Source organism: Musa acuminata, chromosome BXJ2-5, assembly GCF_036884655.1.
Source record: "Musa acuminata AAA Group cultivar baxijiao chromosome BXJ2-5, Cavendish_Baxijiao_AAA, whole genome shotgun sequence".
In the NCBI taxonomy this organism is placed as follows: Eukaryota; Viridiplantae; Streptophyta; class Magnoliopsida; order Zingiberales; family Musaceae; genus Musa; species Musa acuminata.
The window spans coordinates 39,088,538-39,109,689 of NC_088342.1; the positions used below are offsets into that span (position 1 = coordinate 39,088,538).

Genomic DNA, 21,152 nt, shown 5'->3' on the forward strand with positions numbered 1-21,152 from the left:
AGCGCCTCTTCGAGCACCGGCGTGGAGGAGAGATGACTCTCTCCGCCTTATGCTTCGCCCCCACGACATCCCCCTTCTCTCCGCTCCGCTTCTCCTCTCTCCACGGCGCTCCTCTCCGCCTTCCGACGTTCCTCGCGACGAGGCCCCGTCGTCATCTCTGCACCACTCGTACGGCCCCTAATGTCTCGCCCTCTGGTAAGAGGCCGAGAAGTCTCTCGCACTCGCCTCCGATCTTTGAACCTTAGCTGACCTGTAATCGTTTCTGGACCAGCGTTTTGGTCCCTGCAAGAGCTGCATCTGGACGAGAAGGAAGCCGAGGCTCTCTTCCGGCAGCACCCGGAGCTGGAACTCGTGCCTCCGGAGTCTCTTCGCAGCCGTGTCCTCGCCTTACAGTCCGTCGGAATCGATGACCTCTCGCTCCGCCGGACCGTGGCCCGGCGCCCCGAGATCCTGTCGGCTCCCGAGCTCGGGCCGTTCCTCGAGTTCGTTCGCGACGAGTTGAAGGGGCTTAAACCGGCCAAGCTGGAGCGTCTGCTGACCACGACCCATCCCGAGTTCTTGACCGGCATCGCTGCGAGGGTCATGCGGCTCATGGAGCACGGCGTCCCCGGCGAGAAGTTGGGGCATCTCCTCAACCATGTGCACATAAGGAAGGTGTTCTGTGAAAGGCCCCTGAAAGATTTGGAGGAGATGATCCTTTTCCTGAAGCGGTTCAGCTGGCCGGACTTGGTCATCCGTCGGCCGATGATTCTGAATCTGGGCCTCCACGATCAGCTGATCCCGAGAGTCGAGTTCCTCGCCGAACTCGGGGGCGGAGATGAGGCAGCCGCGGCGGCCTTGATCGCCAAATTGCCTGCCCTCTTATCCTACACCGTCGAGCACTTCGAGTCCCATCTGGAGTTCTGGAGATCCGTGGGTCTCTCCGACGAGGAGCTCTTCAAGATAGCGCTGGTGTACCCTAACATCTTCAGCGTCAGCAAGGAGAGGAAGCTGGGGCCTCGGGTCCAGTTCCTGAGGCAGTGCGGCATGGACGCAGAGGACATCTTCAGGTTCCTGGTGAAGGCTCCCCTGTACGTGAGCCTGTCCTTCAAGGGGAACCTCTCCAAGAAGCTGACCTTCCTGGTGAAGATCGGGTACAAGCATCGGACGCGGGAGCTGGCGTGGGCGGTGGGCGCGACGACCAGGACGAGCTGCGAGAACATGCAGAGGGTGGTGGGCCTCTTCTTCAGCTACGGTCTGTCCTGCGAGGACGTGCTGGCCATGAGCAAGAAGCACCCCCAGGTGCTGCAATACAACCACGCGTCCCTGGAGAAGAAGATGGAGTTCCTCATCGGGTACATGGAGAGGGACGTCGGGGAGATACTGGTCTTCCCGGCATTCCTCGGTTACAAGCTCGACGACCGGATCAAGAAAAGGTACGAGATCAAAAGGGCGGTGAGGGGTAAAGGCATGTCTCTCAACAAGCTCTTGAGCGTGTCCACAGACAGGTTTTACTAAGCTTTGGACCTCAATTTCCATACACGATTAATTCACGAGTTTTTAGTTGGTTTATAGAAACAGATGGATTCAGATACGAATATTGAAAATATGGAAGATTAGGTTTCAGTACAGAGTGAGATAACGGTCGATCTCCTACTAAATCCCATCAAAATCTACGGTGGAGGGAGCAGATCTTTTAGCTTTCCGTGGTTGGTGCCACCATGGAGTGGTCAGCTTCAGGATGGATGATGGTGCTCCAGCTGAAGGACCGATGGTTCGATGGATCTTTTCTTAGGTCGAGGACTACAGATCATGGGTTCGATATCCAACAACAAATGAGATGTTCCTAATAATCGTGTCATGTGGTTGGATTCTTCCCCTTAACAGTTGTTGTTGTGTCTCTATAAGATGAACCGATTATAAATGGATCAATCGAAATGGGGAATGGAGATTTGGTAACGATCGATGATAGGATGATGGATCGAGATCGAATAGCTAATCAGGATCTTGTGCGTGCGGTAACCAACACAAAAATGGCATCAAAACAGCATCTGATCGTCCGTTTTTTGAGGGGATCCACATGAAATCCACATGCTTGGTTCTCGATGGGTGCCCTAAGAAACATGCATCTAATCTGCAAGTCAATCATCGTTGGTCTCCTGATCTATCGTGGAAGAAACGGCGACTCTGCGCCACCCCAATTGATTACCCGCGTGGGACCCGCCTTGACTTGGATGACTCTACTCCTCCCTCCAAGTGCGCCTCCGCCCACGAACGAAGTAATTGGTAGGTTTGTGGAGGAAGAAAGGGATCGGCGCTTTGCCACAACGCCAAGTAACAGAGGGCAAAAGGAGGCGACATCCGAATGCTTATGGCCAGCATCGAGTGAGGTAGGAGACGAAGTTGGACGCAAGAGCTCGATCTCACTATTCCAACAGCAAATTGGTGGGTGTCGGAGTGAGACCGACGCCATAAGAGAGGGAGGGGATCGCCCCCGAAATCCCACACAAAAGAGGATCTTGCGGCCATGGATGTAGATGATGCTCCCTCCACCCCTGGAAAGTGGAAGATGGAGAAGCCCCACCACCGCCACCATCCTCGCCTCCTCCTCCCCCGCTGGCACCATTCCTATCCCGTCTCCAAGCTCGTTTTCTGGTCCTTCTTCGCCCTCGCCCTCTTCGTTGCCCTCTTCCTCCTCTCCCCCCGCTCCTCCGCCCCGGCCCGTACCCCTGATTCTTTTGCTTCCTCGTCGACTTCTTCCGGCGTCCGGCGCGCCGCCCTCCAGATGGCCCCCTGGGGCGGCCCCGCGTGGGAGAAGCGCGTGCGGTCGTCCGCCCGGGTGCGGCGAAACCCCGGCGGCGCGTCCGTCCTCGTCACCGGCGCCGCGGGGTTCGTCGGGATGCACGTGGCCGCCGCCCTCAAGCGCCGCGGCGATGGCGTCCTCGGCCTTGACAACTTTAATGGGTACTACGACCCGTCCCTCAAGCGCGCCCGCCAGGCGCTGCTCGACCGCGCCGGGGTCTTCGTCGTCGAGGGCGATATCAACGATGGGGCGCTGCTTCGCAAGCTGTTCGACGTCGTGCCCTTCACCCATGTCGTGCACCTTGCCGCCCAGGCCGGCGTCCGGCACGCGCTGGTTGACCCGGCGTCCTATGTGCACTCCAATGTCGCCGGGCTTGTCTCGGTGCTCGAGGCCGCCAAGGCCGCCGACCCCCAACCGGCCATCGTCTGGGCCTCGTCGTCCTCCGTATATGGCCTCAACTCGCGTGTGCCATTCTCGGAAGCCGACCGCACCGACCGCCCGGCGTCCCTCTACGCCGCCACCAAGAAGGCCGGGGAGGAGATCGCCCATGCCTACAACCATATCTACGGCCTCTCCATCACCGGTCTCCGGTTCTTCACGGTCTACGGCCCCTGGGGGCGGCCCGACATGGCCTACTTCTTCTTCACCCGTGATATCCTCCTCGGGAAGCCTGTGTCTATCTTCGAAGGCCCTGGCCACGCCACCGTCGCTCGTGATTTCACCTACATTGATGACATTGTGAAAGGTTGCCTGGCGGCCCTCGACCATGCAGGGAAGAGCACCGGCAGCGGCGGCAAGAAGCGTGGGCCGGCACCCCTCCGAATCTACAATCTGGGCAACACCTCCCCTGTTCCTGTAACCAAGCTCGTCTCCATCCTCGAGCGGCTTCTCAAGGTTAAGGCGGTCAAGAAGCTTGTTAAGATGCCCAGGAACGGGGATGTGCAGTTCACCCATGCCAACATTACCTTTGCACAGAAGGAGCTCGGATACCGTCCCACTACTGGCCTCCACACTGGACTCAAGAAATTTGTTCGTTGGTACCTCGAATACTACTCCATCTCCTTGAGCAAGAATGACAGCAAAGGTAGAAGCATTAGTAGCTAGCTGATGGTACGTGAGAGCAGCAGCCCGGTTGCGGTGTAATTGAGGTGGTCAGGATTGTTCTTCAAATCCTTCATATGCTATTGATGTTGTCACGTAATTTTTTCCTCTCCTTTTAAACTTCCTTCAGTTAGCCTTTTGACCAATTTGTGGTTCTTCCTGTCGTTCTTCAATATTGCATAATGTGATTGTCGGAGGAACTTAAGAGTCATGTAAGGCTTCTCTACTGGCATGGTGCATCCTTTGCATGACTTTCTCATATTCTGAACTAGCAAAGAGAACACAGTACATGTTTTCTTTTACTGACTGATCTCTTCTTCTATTGTTTTGCATGTCCCACATTCCGCATTTCTTTTAGGTTATCATCTGTACATGAATAATGATTTAAATGTGAGAGCATGTTAATTCATTCGATATTCTTGTTTCCATGAACTTTATATCTCGAAATTTTTAGTCAGGGTTCATCTGTTATTTTGCTTTCTCTTCACTTCATTAGGTCATTTTGATACTAAGCTGACTACTACTGCCAGATTAATGTATAGTCAGAATGCTTGTATCCATGTGAAACGGGTTTTAAGTATAATGGTATAGAATTGTAAGTTTTCAGTTGCTTCCTAAAGCTGCTTAAGCAAGGGGAGCAAGGGAGAGTCAGGCACACCTATGGTATAAACATTAAGTTAGCAATTGTTGTTTCTAAATAGATAAACTGTTGTTTACATGAGTCATGGAAACTAAGAATACCTACTAGGTGTCATCTGATGATATAATTGCCTAATGAATCTAAATTTTCTTAGATGAGATGTTGCTTCGTTTAGTGGTAAAGGCTTTGCCATATTATGGTACTAATATACTGAAGAATTTTTTATAGAATTTGAACTTTAGCATGTTGCTAACTATAAAAACTTGTTTCTTTGAATAATGGTGCTTCAGAAAATGTTAGTTTTACTGAGATGAGATACAGTGGATGTGAGGGGTAACCAAGAAAATAGGATAAGAAATGTAGTCTTGATAGAGACTAAACGTAAAATTGTTTAAGATCAAATGAACATGCTTTAAGAAGATCTATAGGTAATGTGGTTAGATGAGCTGAGTTGATTAGGATTGATGGTGCAAGGTGAAGATCAGGAAACCTAACAAAACTTTACTAGGAACACCAAAAAGAGATTATATTTTTCTTGATATAACTAGAGGTACATAGAGCTTAATGGTAGCAAACAATCAATGTAACATATCCCAAATAGTTGGGACTTTGCAAGCTATTGTCATCTTCCTTGTTGCTGTGTCATGAGATCTGTAATTTATGTGGAAGGGGCAAGAAGGATGGAGGCTTTAGGTGTGATCTCTATCTATGCCATTGCCTCATTAGAATTTTGTCTTCCTAGATCTCTTCTAGAAACATCCTTGGTTAAAAATTCTTATAATTAGTGGAGACCAAAAGGTAGGTTGGTTTCATTATTTTAACATCACTTTATTAATCCATTCTAATAAAAAAAATCACAAAGCTATCATTGGAAGCATTCACCATATATGCAAAAGAGTTTTTGAATACTTCAATCTCAAAAGTGGAAGAAAAGTGGATTATGCCAACTACATATATATTGGTACGTGTTGCTCCCATGATGGTTAAGATATGGAAGAATGTCATTATCACGAGAAAGATAAAGAGAAATGAGGTAAATGTTTGATCAATTCATTTTATGTAACTAAGGGATGAATTACCATTGTGCGTAGTATCTTGGCATTCCAATATATTGACTAGAATTGGCCTCATATGATCAATCAATTTCATATAATTGAAAGATGGATTTACCGTAGCGCTTAGTATCTTGGCAGCCTACTAAATCTGCTGGAATTTGTTTCACAAGTTTTGATAATCTCAATACTTATATTATATTTGAAGGGAAGTTTCATGAAGAAAACTCATCACGAGCCAGATCTAGAATCATGTGACCAAACCTTTTAAGCACAGGCTAATAGCTAATATTACCCTATATACTATCTTAATTCTCTTCCCAGGTCTGATATGAGGAAGCTGGGTTGTCAATCTCCTCCACTAAAGATTTGACATCCTCGTCAAAGGACAAGCGTAATCCAGAATCATACCTTAATATGTGGCGCTTGAAGTCCATAACTCTGTGGCTTCAGCCTTTTACTATGTCCAGTACTGAGTCTCATATGATACCATTTATCATGATCCTATCGATGAAAAAACTGACCTATTAACTTGATGAGCCTAGAAACACAAGATCCATGATGCATATGTCTAAACCGATAGTGGACCAACTCAGTTCTTTATTGTGGATTTAAACTGATATGTCATGGAACTGGAGATGAGTTCCTCATGTTATGAGTCTGGAAATACACTTTGAAATCAAGAACCCTAAACCAATGAGTATTTGTTTTGGTGGCTCATAATATCCATGAGCATATTTTTGGGTGGAGACATCTTAAAGCAATGATGACACAAGAGGTAAAATGATGCAAAAGTGTTATTTTAACTAACATCTAATGAGCTGTTGTCAAGTATTTCAAGTAATCATTCTGGAAGGACCTTGTGAATCATGGCCCATCATTTCCTGCATGTAAAGCATGACTGTGGAGAACTTTAACTTTAGGGTTTTATTAAGTGGATTCCATTTAAGTTGAATGAAACATTTTTCGATTGGTATTCACCTTTCGTTTTGGTCATAGCAATCTGGAGAAGCAGTAAGACAGATATGTGCACTCGGAGAGAAGGTGGGGAAGCTAGGAGGAGGACTTTGACTGCAAAAGAAAGAATTAGAAGAAAAATTAGGGAACTCTTTATATCATGAAGACAAATCAGCAAAATAGATCTTTTTTTTCAGAACTCCTTTCCTCCCATCCACTAAACATTAAACCGACCTTTGCTTTTCTTTGAGTGATCAAATTTTGTAGGTTTTTCAATATATAGTCCTGGAAACACGATTCCAGTATTTTTATGTGGAATCATGTTTGTCGTAGTAACTAGTACCAGCACAAGATACTGGTTTCTAAGTGTAAATCCTTCCGAATTCTAGTCTGATGATCGTGGATTAGAGTAAAATGACATTTTATTTCGATAAAACTTGATATTTATCTTGGTTCTTTTGATTTTCTTTGTCATTCCTTGCACATCTTCCAAATTGATAGTCTTACCAAGGTTCTCAAAAGGTCAAACCTCAACCATACGACGAGTTAAACATAAGGGCAAAGCTCCAACCTCTGTTTTTGTCTTGGTTGTTAATCAAAGCTTACTGTTTACTAAAATTACTCTCTTTCAGGTGGCTTCAAATTTTTGCTTCATCTCTCTGTTTTTGTTGGTTAATCAATCCTGTAAACCTCTAGCTTTGTAGCTACTTGCAACTCATGCCTTTGAATTTTACCCTTTTTGTCGGCATAATGGTAGTTATCATAAAAAAAACAATTATGAGTTTCTTTTATCCTTCTCTCTGCTTAAATCTTCTGTTTTTTTCCTAAAGCAAATTTTATTATGGTAGAAACTACAAGGAAAATGATAATGTGCAGCAGTATGGAAGAACAAGATCTGACTGTAATGGGAGGGTCTGATAAGCTCTCATAGTACTTCCAGTAACTACTTTGCTTTGTTCTGTTGTAATACCTATTTTTCTTCGAAGATGAAGGTCAAAGAAAATCTCTGAAACATGTTATTTTGGATGGTTTCGCAAAGTAAATATCGGATGTTGTATACATTTCATTCTCTGATGCTCTGATACAAGCTAATGCAGTGAGATAAGGCTCCGTCGGATCTACCGATATCCTTCTCAGAGATGTCTACTTCATATACAATAAGGTATGATTTGGATTGCCACCATTTTTTCCCTCTTTGCTTCTTTCATGCGAATATAGTTTCTTCATCTGTTGCAATGGAGCTTTGTTCGAGTCTTTTTCTCAAAACTACTGCTGTGCTTTGTTCGAGCTTTGTTGCAATTGGATTCATCACAAGTTTTAGCATCAGGTTTGAGTGGATCAAAACATTGTTCTACAACTCTTTTCGAACTCCGGATCTGAAAACTCCATCATCATCTTCTAACAGTTGTTTGGTTCGTACTCCGGGAGTACGACGGTCGCACTACGGATGTGGTCGCCTTCTTCGTACTCCCCCCCCCCCCCCACATGTTTCATGCTGTTCTTATCCTCTACTCCCATCCAACTCTTTGTCCTATTCCCATAGTCAACGCCTCACCGGTAGCTGTCCGAAGTCAACGATCTTGATGAGCAGCCATTCACGAAAACTTCATTGTTTCCTTTCTTTGTTTCTTCTCATTAGTTTTCACCAACACCACATTTAAGTGGTGTGTGAATCCCAAGTTCTTTAAGGTTCTTTGCGTACGTATACACACAATACACGCAAGCAACCTAATCTAGTCTACCTGCTCTCTAGATCTTAATCTAAGAACTCTTCGACCAAGTTTTTGGAGATATTTATGACCTTTTAATATATATATATATATATATATCATAAAAAGATCTAAATAGTAAAAGGAAATATTTCGTTTCCACTCTCAGCCATGGAGACGTGCTCGAGTTGGACTTGGAAAGAGCGGGCCGCCTACATAACAAAAACGGTAAAATGCCGTGCTTCCCTCCGCTGTCAACCGTCACGAATCTATTGTTAGATCTTTTGTGATATCCCAAGAAAATCTTTCTTCCCTCCACTTATATAGTCCGTCATCCACAGCCCCACCGTGTTCAACAACCCCCACCACCATCTGTCGAGCGGAGCGGAGGAGGAGGCAGAGGACAAGGATGAAGCTGGTTTGGTGCCCGGATACCGCCTTGAAGGCCTACGTCGACGCAGTGAAGGCCCTCGCCGAACGCGGCCTCGAGGAAAGCAGCGTGGCCGAGATGGTCTCCGCCATGGCCGGAGGTTGGAGGGCTCAACTCGTGGTGGAAGCGTGGGCCCGCGACGCAGGCGCTGCCACCGGCGTCGGGCTCCGAGCTGCCGTCGAGCACGTGCGAGGCCGACACGTGTGCGTCGTCCCTGACGAGCAGTGGGCGGCGGAGTACGTCGGGGCCATGCGGCGGGCGGGCGCGTCGGTGGAGGCGGAGTCGGTGGCGGTGGGGGAAGCGGAGGGTGCGATGCGGGAGCTGGAGGGGGTGGACCTGATGGTGGTGGACTGCCGGCGGAGGGACGCCGGGAGGGTGCTTAGGGAGGCGCGGCCGGGGGAGAGGGGGATGGTGGTGGTGTGCAAATGGGCGGGTAGGCAGCGGGGCGGGGCGGCCGGGGTTTTCAGGGCCGGGACGAGGGTGGTGCGGGCGACGTACCTACCCTTAGAGGGCGGCGTGGAGGTGTTCCATGTCGGCGTCGGGAAGGGGCCAAGTTTGGGCGACGCCCGTTCCCGGTGGATTAGGTATGTGGATCATTACAGCAAAGAAGAGCATTTGTTCAGAAGATGGTGACTGATAGTGATAAGATTTAGATTTCCCTAACTATATAAAGAAATAATCGAAAAAAATCCTCTATTTTATTGAAAAAAAAATTTCTTTCTAATTTGTATAAATAGACGAAGGATATGTTAATATATTCAAGCTTCTTCAGTAATTTTTTTTCTTTACTTCTTTTCTAATATGGTATCAGAGCTATAAGGTAGAACTTGCACCTGAAGATGGATCGTACATATTGGATATACTACTTCCATCTTGAGGAGCAAGTAGAAAAAATGATGGCATATATTTGAAAGTGTAGACCGTAGAGATTTTTGTGGTGGACCGCGACTTCATCTCAGTCGTTCTTCTTCGGTAATTTCTTTCTCTATCTTTTTTTATGACTCATATAATTTTAGCATATATATATATATATATATATATATATATATATATATATGTTTGGTATTGTTTCTATTATTTTTCTTTTAGGTGCAAGTGGTTGACTTGTGATGATTAAGACTTTAAAGTGTGTGAGGAGGATTAATATACACAATCTTTCTGTAACTAAGAAATTTCAATCTAACAAGTGGTAAAATGAGTAACTATGAGCATTATTAACTTGAGTTTTAATTCCAAGAATTAGTACATTTTTCATTGTTACTAAAGAGGGTTATGCAGAAGCATTAATCCTTTACAATTAGCTAAGTAGTGATCTTTTGCAATCAAGAAAATCCATCATCATATATATCCTGCTTAATTATGTGCATGAAATATGATAATTTTAATCCGAGACGATAAGAACGAGTTTGAACAATTTTTATTAGATTAACTAAAATTCAAGTATAATTATAGAAATAGGAATGACTTATCTCTACTTAGAATTCTATTTGTAAATATAACCAAAACATATAATATTAAAAAGAAAAAGAAAATTATTTTAACATACCTATCTGTACTAAAACACATGCAATAGATCAAACTAAGTATCATAAACAAGAGAAGAAAAAAGGTATCACAGATCTCATCATCACTCATACTATAGAAAAGGAAAAAAAATGATTTAATATAAGCGAAGTATCCATCATTTGTGCTAATGGCTTAGGCTTGTTGATTATATGTCTAATTGACATGATTACCTCGCATCTTCCCTTTTCCTTGTTTAAAGGCAGTCGGAATTGGAATCATTGAATGTGCCACCACATCATGCCATGACATAATGACAGCTTATTTGATGGTAATGTTAACATCATTTGGAATTTGTGTCATGGCCACCTCATGCCACCATTCATCTTGCCATTAAAAAAGAAAGAGTGACCATTAATTAAGAATATTTTGCCATCACTAATATTCCTTGTTTGGGGGTCAAACAAGAGAAATATTTTTCTTTCATTACATGAGAAATTAAAATGATTATTTTACTAAAATATTTCTACATCATTAGAATAGCATAAGTGGGTTTTGTTTTGCTCAAATCATCACTATCATGTCACCTTTCTACTAAAAATATTTTTACTAAAGAAAATTTTGAACTTTTCTATTAAATAAAGCATAAAAATTGACATGAAATAATCCTAATTACTCAAATTGTCATTATCTTGTTACCTTACAACTAAAATATTTCATCCTTTAAAACAATATCAATATCATCAATATCCGCATTCTTTTTTTTTTTTCTCTCTATCCTATCATAATTAAAATTAAAAAAAATCAAAAATCAAAATAGGTTTGTGAACCTTTGAATGTCATTATTGTTAGAATACTTTTATCACATCCGCATATTCTTCTCCGTTCTTTCTATCCTTTACAGAATCTATCATATAGATTAAAAAAAATCCATTCTATATATTTTTTAATATTCATAAGGAGTCCTATCAATAAATAATTAATAGAGTCTCTCCGTAAGATTTACTAATATAATATAAGTGAACATCAGAATTTTCTATACCTCATCGAAAGTTAATAGGATCACATAATCTAATACTATAATGTGAATTGATTATAATATATGATCTGAATTATATGTATAATTTGAAGTTACCATTCTAATCACAATGTAACCTCTAAATCAAACTTACTTTAGATCATAGTCATTGCATTGGGTTGGGCCGTACTTAGCCACTAGTACAATAATGCATTAACCAATTGGATGTTCCAATAAAATCGAATCTCTATGATTAATTCATATAGGAAAGATAACGATTATTAATCCTATTATAAGAGGATTAGGCACAATATCACATATAAGTGAGTCTCCAAATTTACACTTTGGTACATTATACATAGATTAGTACTGAAAATTATGTACATATATATATATATATTGGAGGATGACTTCTTTTGAGGCATTATTAATGAGAAGTCTTTCGCCTTGCAATCGATCGCACTCACTACATGTATTGCAGTAGAAGCCTATTAAGATGCAAATGGGAGGGAGGCTTCAATCCCTTCCTTCCCTCATTAAGCTTCGATCCATTTCTTGCGAGGAGATGTGATCCTGAAGACGTGCTCCTCGCCGGTGCACTCGTCGACGCGAACCACCCACTGGCTCCTCTTGCCGGCAGGCGGAACCCGGCTCACCCTCAGCCCGCCACCGATGGGCAGCAGATCTACCCTCAGCCCCCCCAGGGCGTCGCCGCTCGGACTCGAGCTCTCGCAGAAGGCGTTGTGGCCGACCACGACTCCGCCGCAGGCCTCCATGGCGCCGAGCTGCGCCGCCCGGAACACCCGCTCGTGCTCCTCCGACGCGCAGTCGACGAGGACGAAGTCAGCGCCTCTGTACTCCCCCAGCAGCAGGTGTTGTGCGTCGCCGACGACGAGGTCCACGCGGCCCGCGTCGGGCCCGAGTGCTTCCAGCGAGGAGTGCAGCTCGTCGGGCCCGCGAACGATGCAGGCGATCCGGCCGCCGGTCTGATCCGCGGCGGCGATCAGCGCCAGGGTGGTCGGCCCAGCGGAGTCGGCGCACACCTCCACCATGAGGCGTGCGCCGCTCCCGGCGGCCAATGCCGACACGAACTCGGTGAGGTCGGGCTCCTTGGCTTTGTTTCCCTGCAAAAAACCAACGCAGGAAGCTCATGCAGTCAGCCATTCAAACTCCTACAGCTTGCATCGGACGGGAAAAGCTCAAGTGGTGGTGGCTTTGCTTACCAGTTTCAGTGTCCGGAGGAAAGCTTTGGTGGCATTCTCAGCAGACCAAGCCATGCCTCTGTAGCTTAATTCTCTTCTTCTTCTTTGTTTAGTGATGTCGATTAGGTTTTCTGGGTATCCACAAGCTCACAAACGTGGATATATATATAGGCTACAGACCACCATATAATATGCATCTTTCTGTACGGCCTAGTTGGCATGCTCCATCACTACTTCCTTTGCCTGCTGGTATGCATCAGATCCACTTCACTTCACCTGTTGAATCACGTTGACATGACTCTCTCTCTCACACACACACACTCTCTCTCTCTATATATGTATATTTATAGAAGAGACAAAGGAGATCTATGTTAACAGATGTCTTTATAGAGTCAGATGGATCTCCATAAACACAACAATGCATGTGACACAGAACTAGAAACAAGGAAGTCGGCAAGAGAACCTTCTGTAATAGATCGTTAACACATTGACTTAAAAGTGTTCATCCATCTAAATCTTGGTGTAGTGTTCTTAAGCCAGCCAACATCATCCTTGTCGACATCTTCCTCGTGCATCTTAAACAAGCTGCATGTGAAATTTACGTCTGCAGGAAGAGGGATGGGAACTCCACGGAGCAGCACGTGGATGAGACCTTATTGTAGTTCCTCTGTCATCTTCCTCGATGTTGCCCGTTCTCAGCAGGTTGTTTCATGGAAGGCGCTGCTTCTATATCTCCTATTCTCTATAGTTTGATCTGCACGGAGCACACATGCATGGAGTAAGGCTTCCTCTCCCAAAATATTGATGCATGACCTGTGATGTCTGCCTGATCCGATCTGATCCGACCTAACCTGTCGCGGACCAAACTAAAATGTTGAGATTTCCGAGGCTTTGTCTCATGGTTTGGAAGCATCGGGCGGCAAAACGCACCGACTATTACAGACTAATATTGCAGTCGTACTAAGAAGAGAATAGATTATCCATTGCTTCACACTTCCTCCGATAAAGAGGAGCAATCGTAACGCTTGTCGACTACGGTGTTCGAATACTGTTAAACTTATCCACATCAATTGTAATCACATCAAATATTTAAGTTAGGAATTGATTTTCTTTCCTTACTTGTTATTATAATTTAAGAAAATCCTAATCTACTTCCTTGTTTGTTGATATGAATTAAGGAAATAACTAGTAAGTATTCCAAATATGATGATATCATATTTGGTAGTATATTAAATGGAAATAATTTATATTAAATAAATACGAAAATTAAAATTTATTTCCCTTAATAGAGGCTCACCTCCTATTTAAAGGGGAGGGATCTCTCTCTCTTTCGTTCCTCACCTAGTCGAGCTTGGCAACGGGAGGAACAAGGAGTTACACCCTGTTGACAAGAGAACGAGGAGTTACACCCTGTTGACAAGAGGTAGGTTTTCCCTACCTTTCTTAAAAGTTTTAGCTTTTATTTTGATTCTTTAAATGTTGAAAGTTTTATAGTTTGAAAAATGTGTATCAATTCTTTAAATGTCAAATTTTTTTGTATTAAAGTAATCAGTTAAAGTTTTCAAAATATTCTCTGACCCATGATTAAGGTTTTTATTGTAGAATTAAATATGTTAAAAAGGTATATGTTTTATATGATATATTTTCTGTATTACAGTTTATCTTTAATCTTATCTGGATTAAAATCTTGTTAGACTAGAATATGTTATCTAAAATCCCTTTTTGATATTCTTTGATCTGAATTTTAAAATATATTATTCTGAATGATTTAAAATATGACTAGAATATGTTGAAATTTTATGTGTTGAAAACATGATTTTTATTTGAATTTAGAAAGCTATTTCCTTGTGTTAAAAACTTATCTCCTAGTCCCTCTTTTAATGTCTTATGATTTCTAGTCAAATTGAGAATGTTATTTCTTTGTATTAAAACTTTTCTCTTCGTCTATCTTTTAATACATTATTATGTTTTCATATATGTTGTTAATGGGTATACGCTATGACTAGTCCATGGGCTAAGGCTGGATCAATTTTATGCAATGCATGCTCAATCATGTATAATGCACATGACCAATAGATGGACTGGCTCAATCTAGCCCAATATTATTGTTGAACTTGAGCCCAAATATTGATTGAATTAAACTATACTTGATTAGTCTAGATCAATTCAGGGTGATTCCGAATTGATTGACTTATTCAAGTTAGTTTAACCTAAATTGAACTTAATCTAGTCTAAATTATACTAGTCTAGGGTGGTTCCAAACCAGTTAAATAAGGATTAAAGATCAGTTCAGTTAGGCTCTAGTAAATCGAGTTCAATTGAATCGATTAAACTAGAGTTCAAGTCAATTGAGGGTTAATTTATATTATTTGATATTGATGATTTTTGAAAGAGACGTTTTAAATATGTTATTTCATCCCGAAATGGATATGACCAGTGTGAGATTATATTCCTGCCAAGAGCAGGTAGGGCGATTCCCTTCGGGGATTAGCGGGCCGTCAGACGTGGCGGCTGGACGGTTCCTCCATCCGCTGTTGGGAGGAACGTGTCCCCACTTTGGCGGGTGTGGGACACCACTCCATCCGCTGTTGGGAGTGTGATATGAGTTTGCCTCCATCCGCTGTTGGGAGAACACAAACTCATCCCGTAGGATAAAGCCTCTCCATCCGCTGTTGGGGGAGTGCTCCTTCGGGTACTTGATATACGCCAATGGGATGATTGATTGAATTTTGGTCATGTATTTATCTTGATTTGACTTTTGGGGTTCCTACTCAGCGTTGCTGAATTTTCTTTGTTTTTGATTTTCAGAGCAGCCTCCCTCTAGTACTAAATCGGATTCCAGTGGAGAGCGAACATTCCTCTACCGCTAGGTAGAGCCACTTGGATGACTCTTGAAGTTAACTTTTCTATTTGTAATTTGATGAATAAATGAATTGTAATAAATGGTTATAGATGATGAATAAAGTGATGTTTATTTATTTGGTCTGTGTGAAAATATATGAAAAAAAAAAAAATTCAGGATGTGACAATTTTTATGGTATCAGAGCATGGTCTAGGGCCTGTAGGTGTATTAGGTCCCTTGATTGACTTTAACCAATGATTGTCTTTAACCTATTATAAGAGTAATAGAGCCAATTCCAAAGATTAGTGGTTTTATCACTCGGGGTGCTCATGGTCGTAATGCTACTAGTGTACGCACTCGGAGAGGTGTTCATACAAATAATAAGTTGGAAACTCTTTGACAGTTGATCAGATATATAGAAACTGTGTTATTACTATTAAAGGTCATGATTTGCTAGTAGATCTTATTATACTAGAATTTCAAGATTTCGATGTTATCTTGGGTATGGACTGACTTTCAACATACCATGCAAGTGTCGATTGTTTCCGGAAGACTATTACTTTTTCACCCTTAGATCAACCATCTTTCAAGTTCATTGGGATTCAGGAAAAGTTCCCTTATATTATTTCAGCTTTGAGTGCTACCCAATTATTACTCAAAGGATGTCAGGGATACTTGACATTTATTTTTGGAGAAGAATCTAAGAAGCCAGTATTAAAAGACATCCCCATTGTACGGGATTTTCCAGATGTTTTTCCCGAAAATCTACTTGCACTACTACAAAATAGATAGATTGAATTTACAATTGATTTTACCTGGCACTGCACCTATTTCTAAACCTCCGTATATAATGACACCAATTGAGTTGGAGGAGTTAAAGAAACAGATCCAAGAGCATTTGGATAAGGGTTTTATTCGATCCAGTGTATCACCTTGGGGTGCCCCTATCCTATTTGTGAAGAAGAAAGATGGATCTATGCGACTATACATCGATTATAGACAACTCAAGTGACCATAAAGAATAAATATCCCCTTCCCCGAATAGATGACCTATTTGATCAACTTCAAGGTACTCAGGTATACTCGAAAATTGATTTAAGATTTGGGTATCATCAACTGAAGATAAGGGAAGGAGACGTACCAAAAAAAAAAAAAACTGCTTTTAGAACAAGATATGGTCATTACGAATTCTTAGTAATGCCTTTTGGACTCACAAATGCACCGACTGCCTTCATGGATCTTATGAATAGGGTGTTCCACCCTTATCTTGATAAATTTGTAATTGTGTTCATTGATGATATCTTGATCTACTATAAAAGCATAGCAGAGCATGAACACCATCTTAAGATAGTTTTGGAAGTCCTAAGGCAAGAGAGACTATATGCCAAACTAAGCAAGAGCAACTTCTGGCTCAATGAAATTATGTTTCTCGGTCATGTAATTTCAAGTGCTGGTATATCTGTTGACCCTCATAAGATTGAAGCCGTGATAAAATGGAAGCAACCTTCTAATGTTTCAGAGATTAGAAGCTTTTTAGGTTTGGTTGGATACTATAGAAGATTCGTAGAAGACTTTTCAAAAATAGTAGCACCATTGACCAGATTGACACAAAAGAATATAAAGTTCATGTGGGATGATAAATGTCAACAAAGTTTTCAAGAATTGAAGAAGGAATTAACCAGTGCTCCTATATTGGTGATTCCTTCGGGGGGAGAAGGTTTTGTAGTGTATAGCGACGCCTCACTACAAGGGTTTGGTTACGCTCTAATACAAAACGAGAGGGTAGTTGCTTATGCATCGAGGTAATTAAAGCCTCATGAGAAGAACTGTCCTACTCATGACTTAGAGTTAGCAACTATCATTTCTGCACTGAAAATTTGGAGGCATTATCTCTATGGACAGACTTTTGAAATCTTCACGGATCATAAGAGTCTCAAATATATTTTCACACAGAAAGATTTAAATATGAGACAAAGAAGGTGGTTGGACTTTCTAAAGGATTATGATTTTAATATCAACTACCATCCTGGGAAAGCTAATGTAGTTGCTGATGCCTTAAGCAGAAATACCTATAGTCTTGTAGCCTATATGAATATTCAAAGGAATTCTATGATGACGGAGTTGGCAGACTTAAAACTTAAACTTTTATCGGAGATAAATAAAGGTTTTCTTGCGTGTCTGATGGCACAATCATATTTGGTGGAAAAGGTTAAAGAAAGTCAGAAGGAAGATACATATCTTCAAATGATAGTTAAGGACATAGCTCAAGGATCTAGACCTGAATTCCTCCAAGCCGAAGATGGTTCTATTACATTCCATAATCGACTTTGTGTTCCCGAAAGCCATCCAGTAAAGATGCAATTATTGGATGAGGCACATAGATCAAAATTTAATATCCATCCCGGGACTACTAAGATGTATCGAGATTTACGCCAAAACTATTGGTGGCGTGGTATGAAGAGAGATATAACAGAGTTTGTTTCTAAATGTCTGATATGTCAACAGGTGAAGATAGAACATCGAGTACCTGCGGGAAAGTTGCAAAGGATTTCGATTCCTGAATGAAAGTGGGAGCAAGTCACTATGGATTTTGTGACAAGATTACCCAAGACTGTGAAAGGATATGACGGAATTTGGGTAATAGTAGACAGACTTACTAAATCTGCTCACTTCCTTCCTATTAACAAGAAGTATTCATTGGATAAACTAGCAAGCTTATATATTAAGGAAATCATTCGATATCATGGGGTGCCAGTTAGCATTATCTCAGATAGAGATCCAAGATTCACCTCTAAATTTTGGGGAAGTCTACAAAAATCTTTGGGCACACAGTTAAAGTTTAGTACAGCTTTTCACCCCCAAACTGATGGCCAATCTGAAAGGACAATACAAACTCTTGAAGACCTCTTAAGAGTATGTGCTTTGGACTTTGGTGGGAGTTGGGATATGTACTTGCATCTAATTGAGTTTTTTTATAATAATAGTTACCACTCTAGCATACAGATAGCTCCATTTGAAGCTCTTTATGGAAGAAAGTACAGATCACTTGTATATTGGGATGAGGTGGGAGAACGGAAGCTTTTGGGGCCTCAATTAATTCAAAAAGATGCTGATAATATTCGAATTATATACCAAAGATTATTAACAGCTCAAAGTCGTCAGAAAAGTTATGCAGATCGAAGACGAAGAGATCTAGAGTTCGAAATTGGTGAGCACATCTTCTTAAAGGTGTCGCCAACCAAGGGAGTTATGAGGTATGGTCAAAGGGGAAAGTTAGCCCCAAGATTTATTGGCCCATTTGAGATCTTACAAAAGGTTAGGCCTGTAGCATACAGATTGGCATTGCCCCCGACTTTGGCTAGTATCCATGATATATTTCATGTGTCTATGCTTCGAAGATATATCAGGGATCCATCACATGTCATATCTTACCAACCTCTACAATTACGAGATGATGCCACTTTTAGAGAACAACCAACCCAGATCTTGGAAAGAAAAGAACATGTTCTAAGGAACAAAATTATACCTTTGGTAAAGATTTGTTGGCAACACCATTCAGACCAAGAGGTAACATGGGAAAGAGAAGAAGATATGCAAGAGCAGTATCCTCATCTATTCTATTAAGGTAAGCTAAATTTGGGGACCAAATTTCCTATAAGAGGGGAGAAATGTAATCACATCAAATATTTAAGTTAGGAATTGATTTTCTTTCCTTACTTGTTATTATAATTTAAGGAAATCCTAATCTACTTCCTTGTTTGTTGATATGAATTAAGGAAATAACTAGTAAGTATTCCAAATATGATGATATCATATTTGGTAGTATATTAAATGGAAATAATTTATATTAAATAAATACGAAAATTAAAATTTATTTCCCTTAATAGAGGCTCACCTCCTATTTAAAGGGGAGGGATCTCTCTCTCCTTCGTTCCTCATCTAGTCGAGCCTGGCAGCGGGAGGAACGAGGAGTTACACCCTGTTGACAAGAGAACGAGGAGTTACACCCTGTTGATAAGAGGTAGGTTTTCCCTACCTTTCTTAAAAGTTTTAGCTTTTATTTTGATTCTTTAAATGTTGAAAGTTTTATAGTTTGAAAAATGTGTATCAATTCTTTAAATGTCAAATTTTTTTTATTAAAGTAATCAGTTAAAGTTTTCAAAATATTCTCTGACCCATGATTAAGGTTTTTATTGTAGAATTAAATATGTTAAAAAGGTATATGTTTTATATGATATATTTTCTGTATTACAGTTTATCTTTAATCTTATCTGGATTAAAATCTTGTTAGACTAGAATATGTTATCTAAAATCCCTTTTTGATATTCTTTGATCTGAATTTTAAAATATATTATTCTGAATGATTTAAAATATGACTAGAATATGTTGAAATTTTATGTGTTGAAAACATGATTTTTATTTGAATTTAGAAAGCTATTTCCTTGTGTTAAAAACTTATCTCCTAGTCCCTCTTTTAATGTCTTATGATTTCTAGTCAAATTGAGAATGTTATTTCTTTGTATTAAAACTTTTCTCTTCGTCTATCTTTTAATACATTATTATGTTTTCATATATGTTGTTAATGGGTATACGCTATGACTAGTCCATGGGCTAAGGCTGGATCAATTTTATGCAATGCATGCTCAATCATGTATAATGCACATGACCAATAGATGGACTGGCTCAATCTAGCCCAATATTATTGTTGAACTTGAGCCCAAATATTGATTGAATTAAACTATACTTGATTAGTCTAGATCAATTCAGGGTGATTCCGAATTGATTGACTTATTCAAGTTAGTTTAACCTAAATTGAACTTAATCTAGTCTAAATTATACTAGTCTAGGGTGGTTCCAAACCAGTTAAATAAGGATTAAAGATCAGTTCAGTTAGGCTCTAGTAAATCGAGTTCAATTGAATCGATTAAACTAGAGTTCAAGTCAATTGAGGGTTAATTTATATTATTTGATATTGATGATTTTTGAAAGAGACGTTTTAAATATGTTATTTCATCCCGAAATGGATATGACCAGTGTGAGATTATATTCCTGCCAAGAGCAGGTAGGGCGATTCCCTTCGGGGATTAGCGGGCCGTCAGACGTGGCGGCTGGACGGTTCCTCCATCCGCTGTTGGGAGGAACGTGTCCCCACTTTGGCGGGTGTGGGACACCACTCCATCCGCTGTTGGGGGAGTGCTCCTTCGGGTACTTGATATACGCCAATGGGATGATTGATTGAATTTTGGTCATGTATTTATCTTGATTTGACTTTTGGGGTTCCTACTCAGCGTTGCTGAATTTTCTTTGTTTTTGATTTTCAGAGCAGCCTCCCTCTAGTACTAAATCGGATTTCAGTGGAGAGCGAACATTCCTCTACCGCTAGGTAGAGCCACTTGGATGACTCTTGAAGTTAACTTTTCTATTTGTAATTTGATGAATAAATGAATTGTAATAAATGGTTATAGATGATGAATAAAGTGATGTTTATTTATTTGGCCTGTGTGAAAATATATGAAAAAAAAAAAATTCAGGATGTGACATCAATCGTGATAATTATTATTGATCAGAATAGAGAAAAACGAGACTAATGAAAATGGAGATAGATACGAAGATCAAATATTGCTTATGTCACGTCTCATCAGTTTGACATGTCGGTCAGTGTCAAACCTAATCATCTTAGCAAACCCAATGGATGTCTTGCGATCGACGTAACTATCTCGTAGAACAACTCATTGCTCTAACAATTACTCAAGCTTCTTATAAAAAGGTCCTTCGAGGATACTTCTAAATCCTCCGATTACACTATCAACTTAAGCATCGGAGAAATCTCTATCGAGCATATCCCTAACATAGTTTTCGTAAAATCTTTTATCGAACGTTCTTATATTTTGACACTAAACTACTTATCGGTTAGTA

General features: G+C 41.3%; 4 protein-coding genes across 4 annotated transcripts; 3 read left to right on the forward strand and 1 right to left on the reverse strand.

The window, feature by feature from the left end:
- Nucleotides 1-1,532, forward strand: LOC135612732 (transcription termination factor MTERF8, chloroplastic-like). The gene is made up of 2 exons (XM_065109349.1): nt 1-195; nt 272-1,532. The coding sequence occupies exons 1-2, from the start codon at nt 33-35 to the stop codon at nt 1,495-1,497; spliced, it is 1,389 nt and encodes a 462-aa protein (XP_064965421.1). The 5' UTR covers nt 1-32; the 3' UTR covers nt 1,498-1,532.
- A 137-nt stretch (nt 1,533-1,669) lies between these two features.
- On the forward strand, nt 1,670-4,185 carry LOC135612733 (UDP-glucuronate 4-epimerase 3-like). The gene has a single exon (XM_065109350.1). It carries the CDS (start codon nt 2,507-2,509, stop codon nt 3,884-3,886), a length of 1,380 nt encoding a protein of 459 aa, XP_064965422.1. The 5' UTR covers nt 1,670-2,506; the 3' UTR covers nt 3,887-4,185.
- Nucleotides 4,186-8,516: 4,331 nt separating this feature from the next.
- LOC135612734 (uncharacterized) lies at nt 8,517-11,448 on the forward strand. Its single transcript, XM_065109351.1, has one exon. The coding sequence runs from the start codon at nt 8,651-8,653 to the stop codon at nt 9,302-9,304; it is 654 nt and encodes a 217-aa protein (XP_064965423.1). The 5' UTR covers nt 8,517-8,650; the 3' UTR covers nt 9,305-11,448.
- A 58-nt stretch (nt 11,449-11,506) lies between these two features.
- LOC103985808 (uncharacterized) lies at nt 11,507-12,704 on the reverse strand. The gene is made up of 2 exons (XM_009403648.3): nt 12,416-12,704; nt 11,507-12,316 (listed from the first exon to the last, which is right to left on the reverse strand). Exons 1-2 carry the CDS (start codon nt 12,467-12,469, stop codon nt 11,729-11,731), a joined length of 642 nt encoding a protein of 213 aa, XP_009401923.2. The 5' UTR covers nt 12,470-12,704; the 3' UTR covers nt 11,507-11,728.
- Nucleotides 12,705-21,152: the final 8,448 nt, after the last annotated feature.

Excerpts from the sequence above, each read along its gene's own strand:
- LOC103985808 (XM_009403648.3), bottom strand. The coding sequence starts at position 12,469 with ATGGCTTGGTCTGCTGAGAATGCCACCAAAGCTTTCCTCCGGACACTG. Across the intron at positions 12,317-12,415 it reads TCCTCCGGACACTGAAACTG|GGAAACAAAGCCAAGGAGCC; the intron begins GTAAGCAAAGCC and ends GGTTTTTTGCAG.
- LOC135612733 (XM_065109350.1), top strand. The coding sequence starts at position 2,507 with ATGGATGTAGATGATGCTCCCTCCACCCCTGGAAAGTGGAAGATGGAG.
- LOC135612732 (XM_065109349.1), top strand. The coding sequence starts at position 33 with ATGACTCTCTCCGCCTTATGCTTCGCCCCCACGACATCCCCCTTCTCT. Across the intron at positions 196-271 it reads CCCTAATGTCTCGCCCTCTG|CGTTTTGGTCCCTGCAAGAG; the intron begins GTAAGAGGCCGA and ends TTTCTGGACCAG.
- LOC135612734 (XM_065109351.1), top strand. The coding sequence starts at position 8,651 with ATGAAGCTGGTTTGGTGCCCGGATACCGCCTTGAAGGCCTACGTCGAC.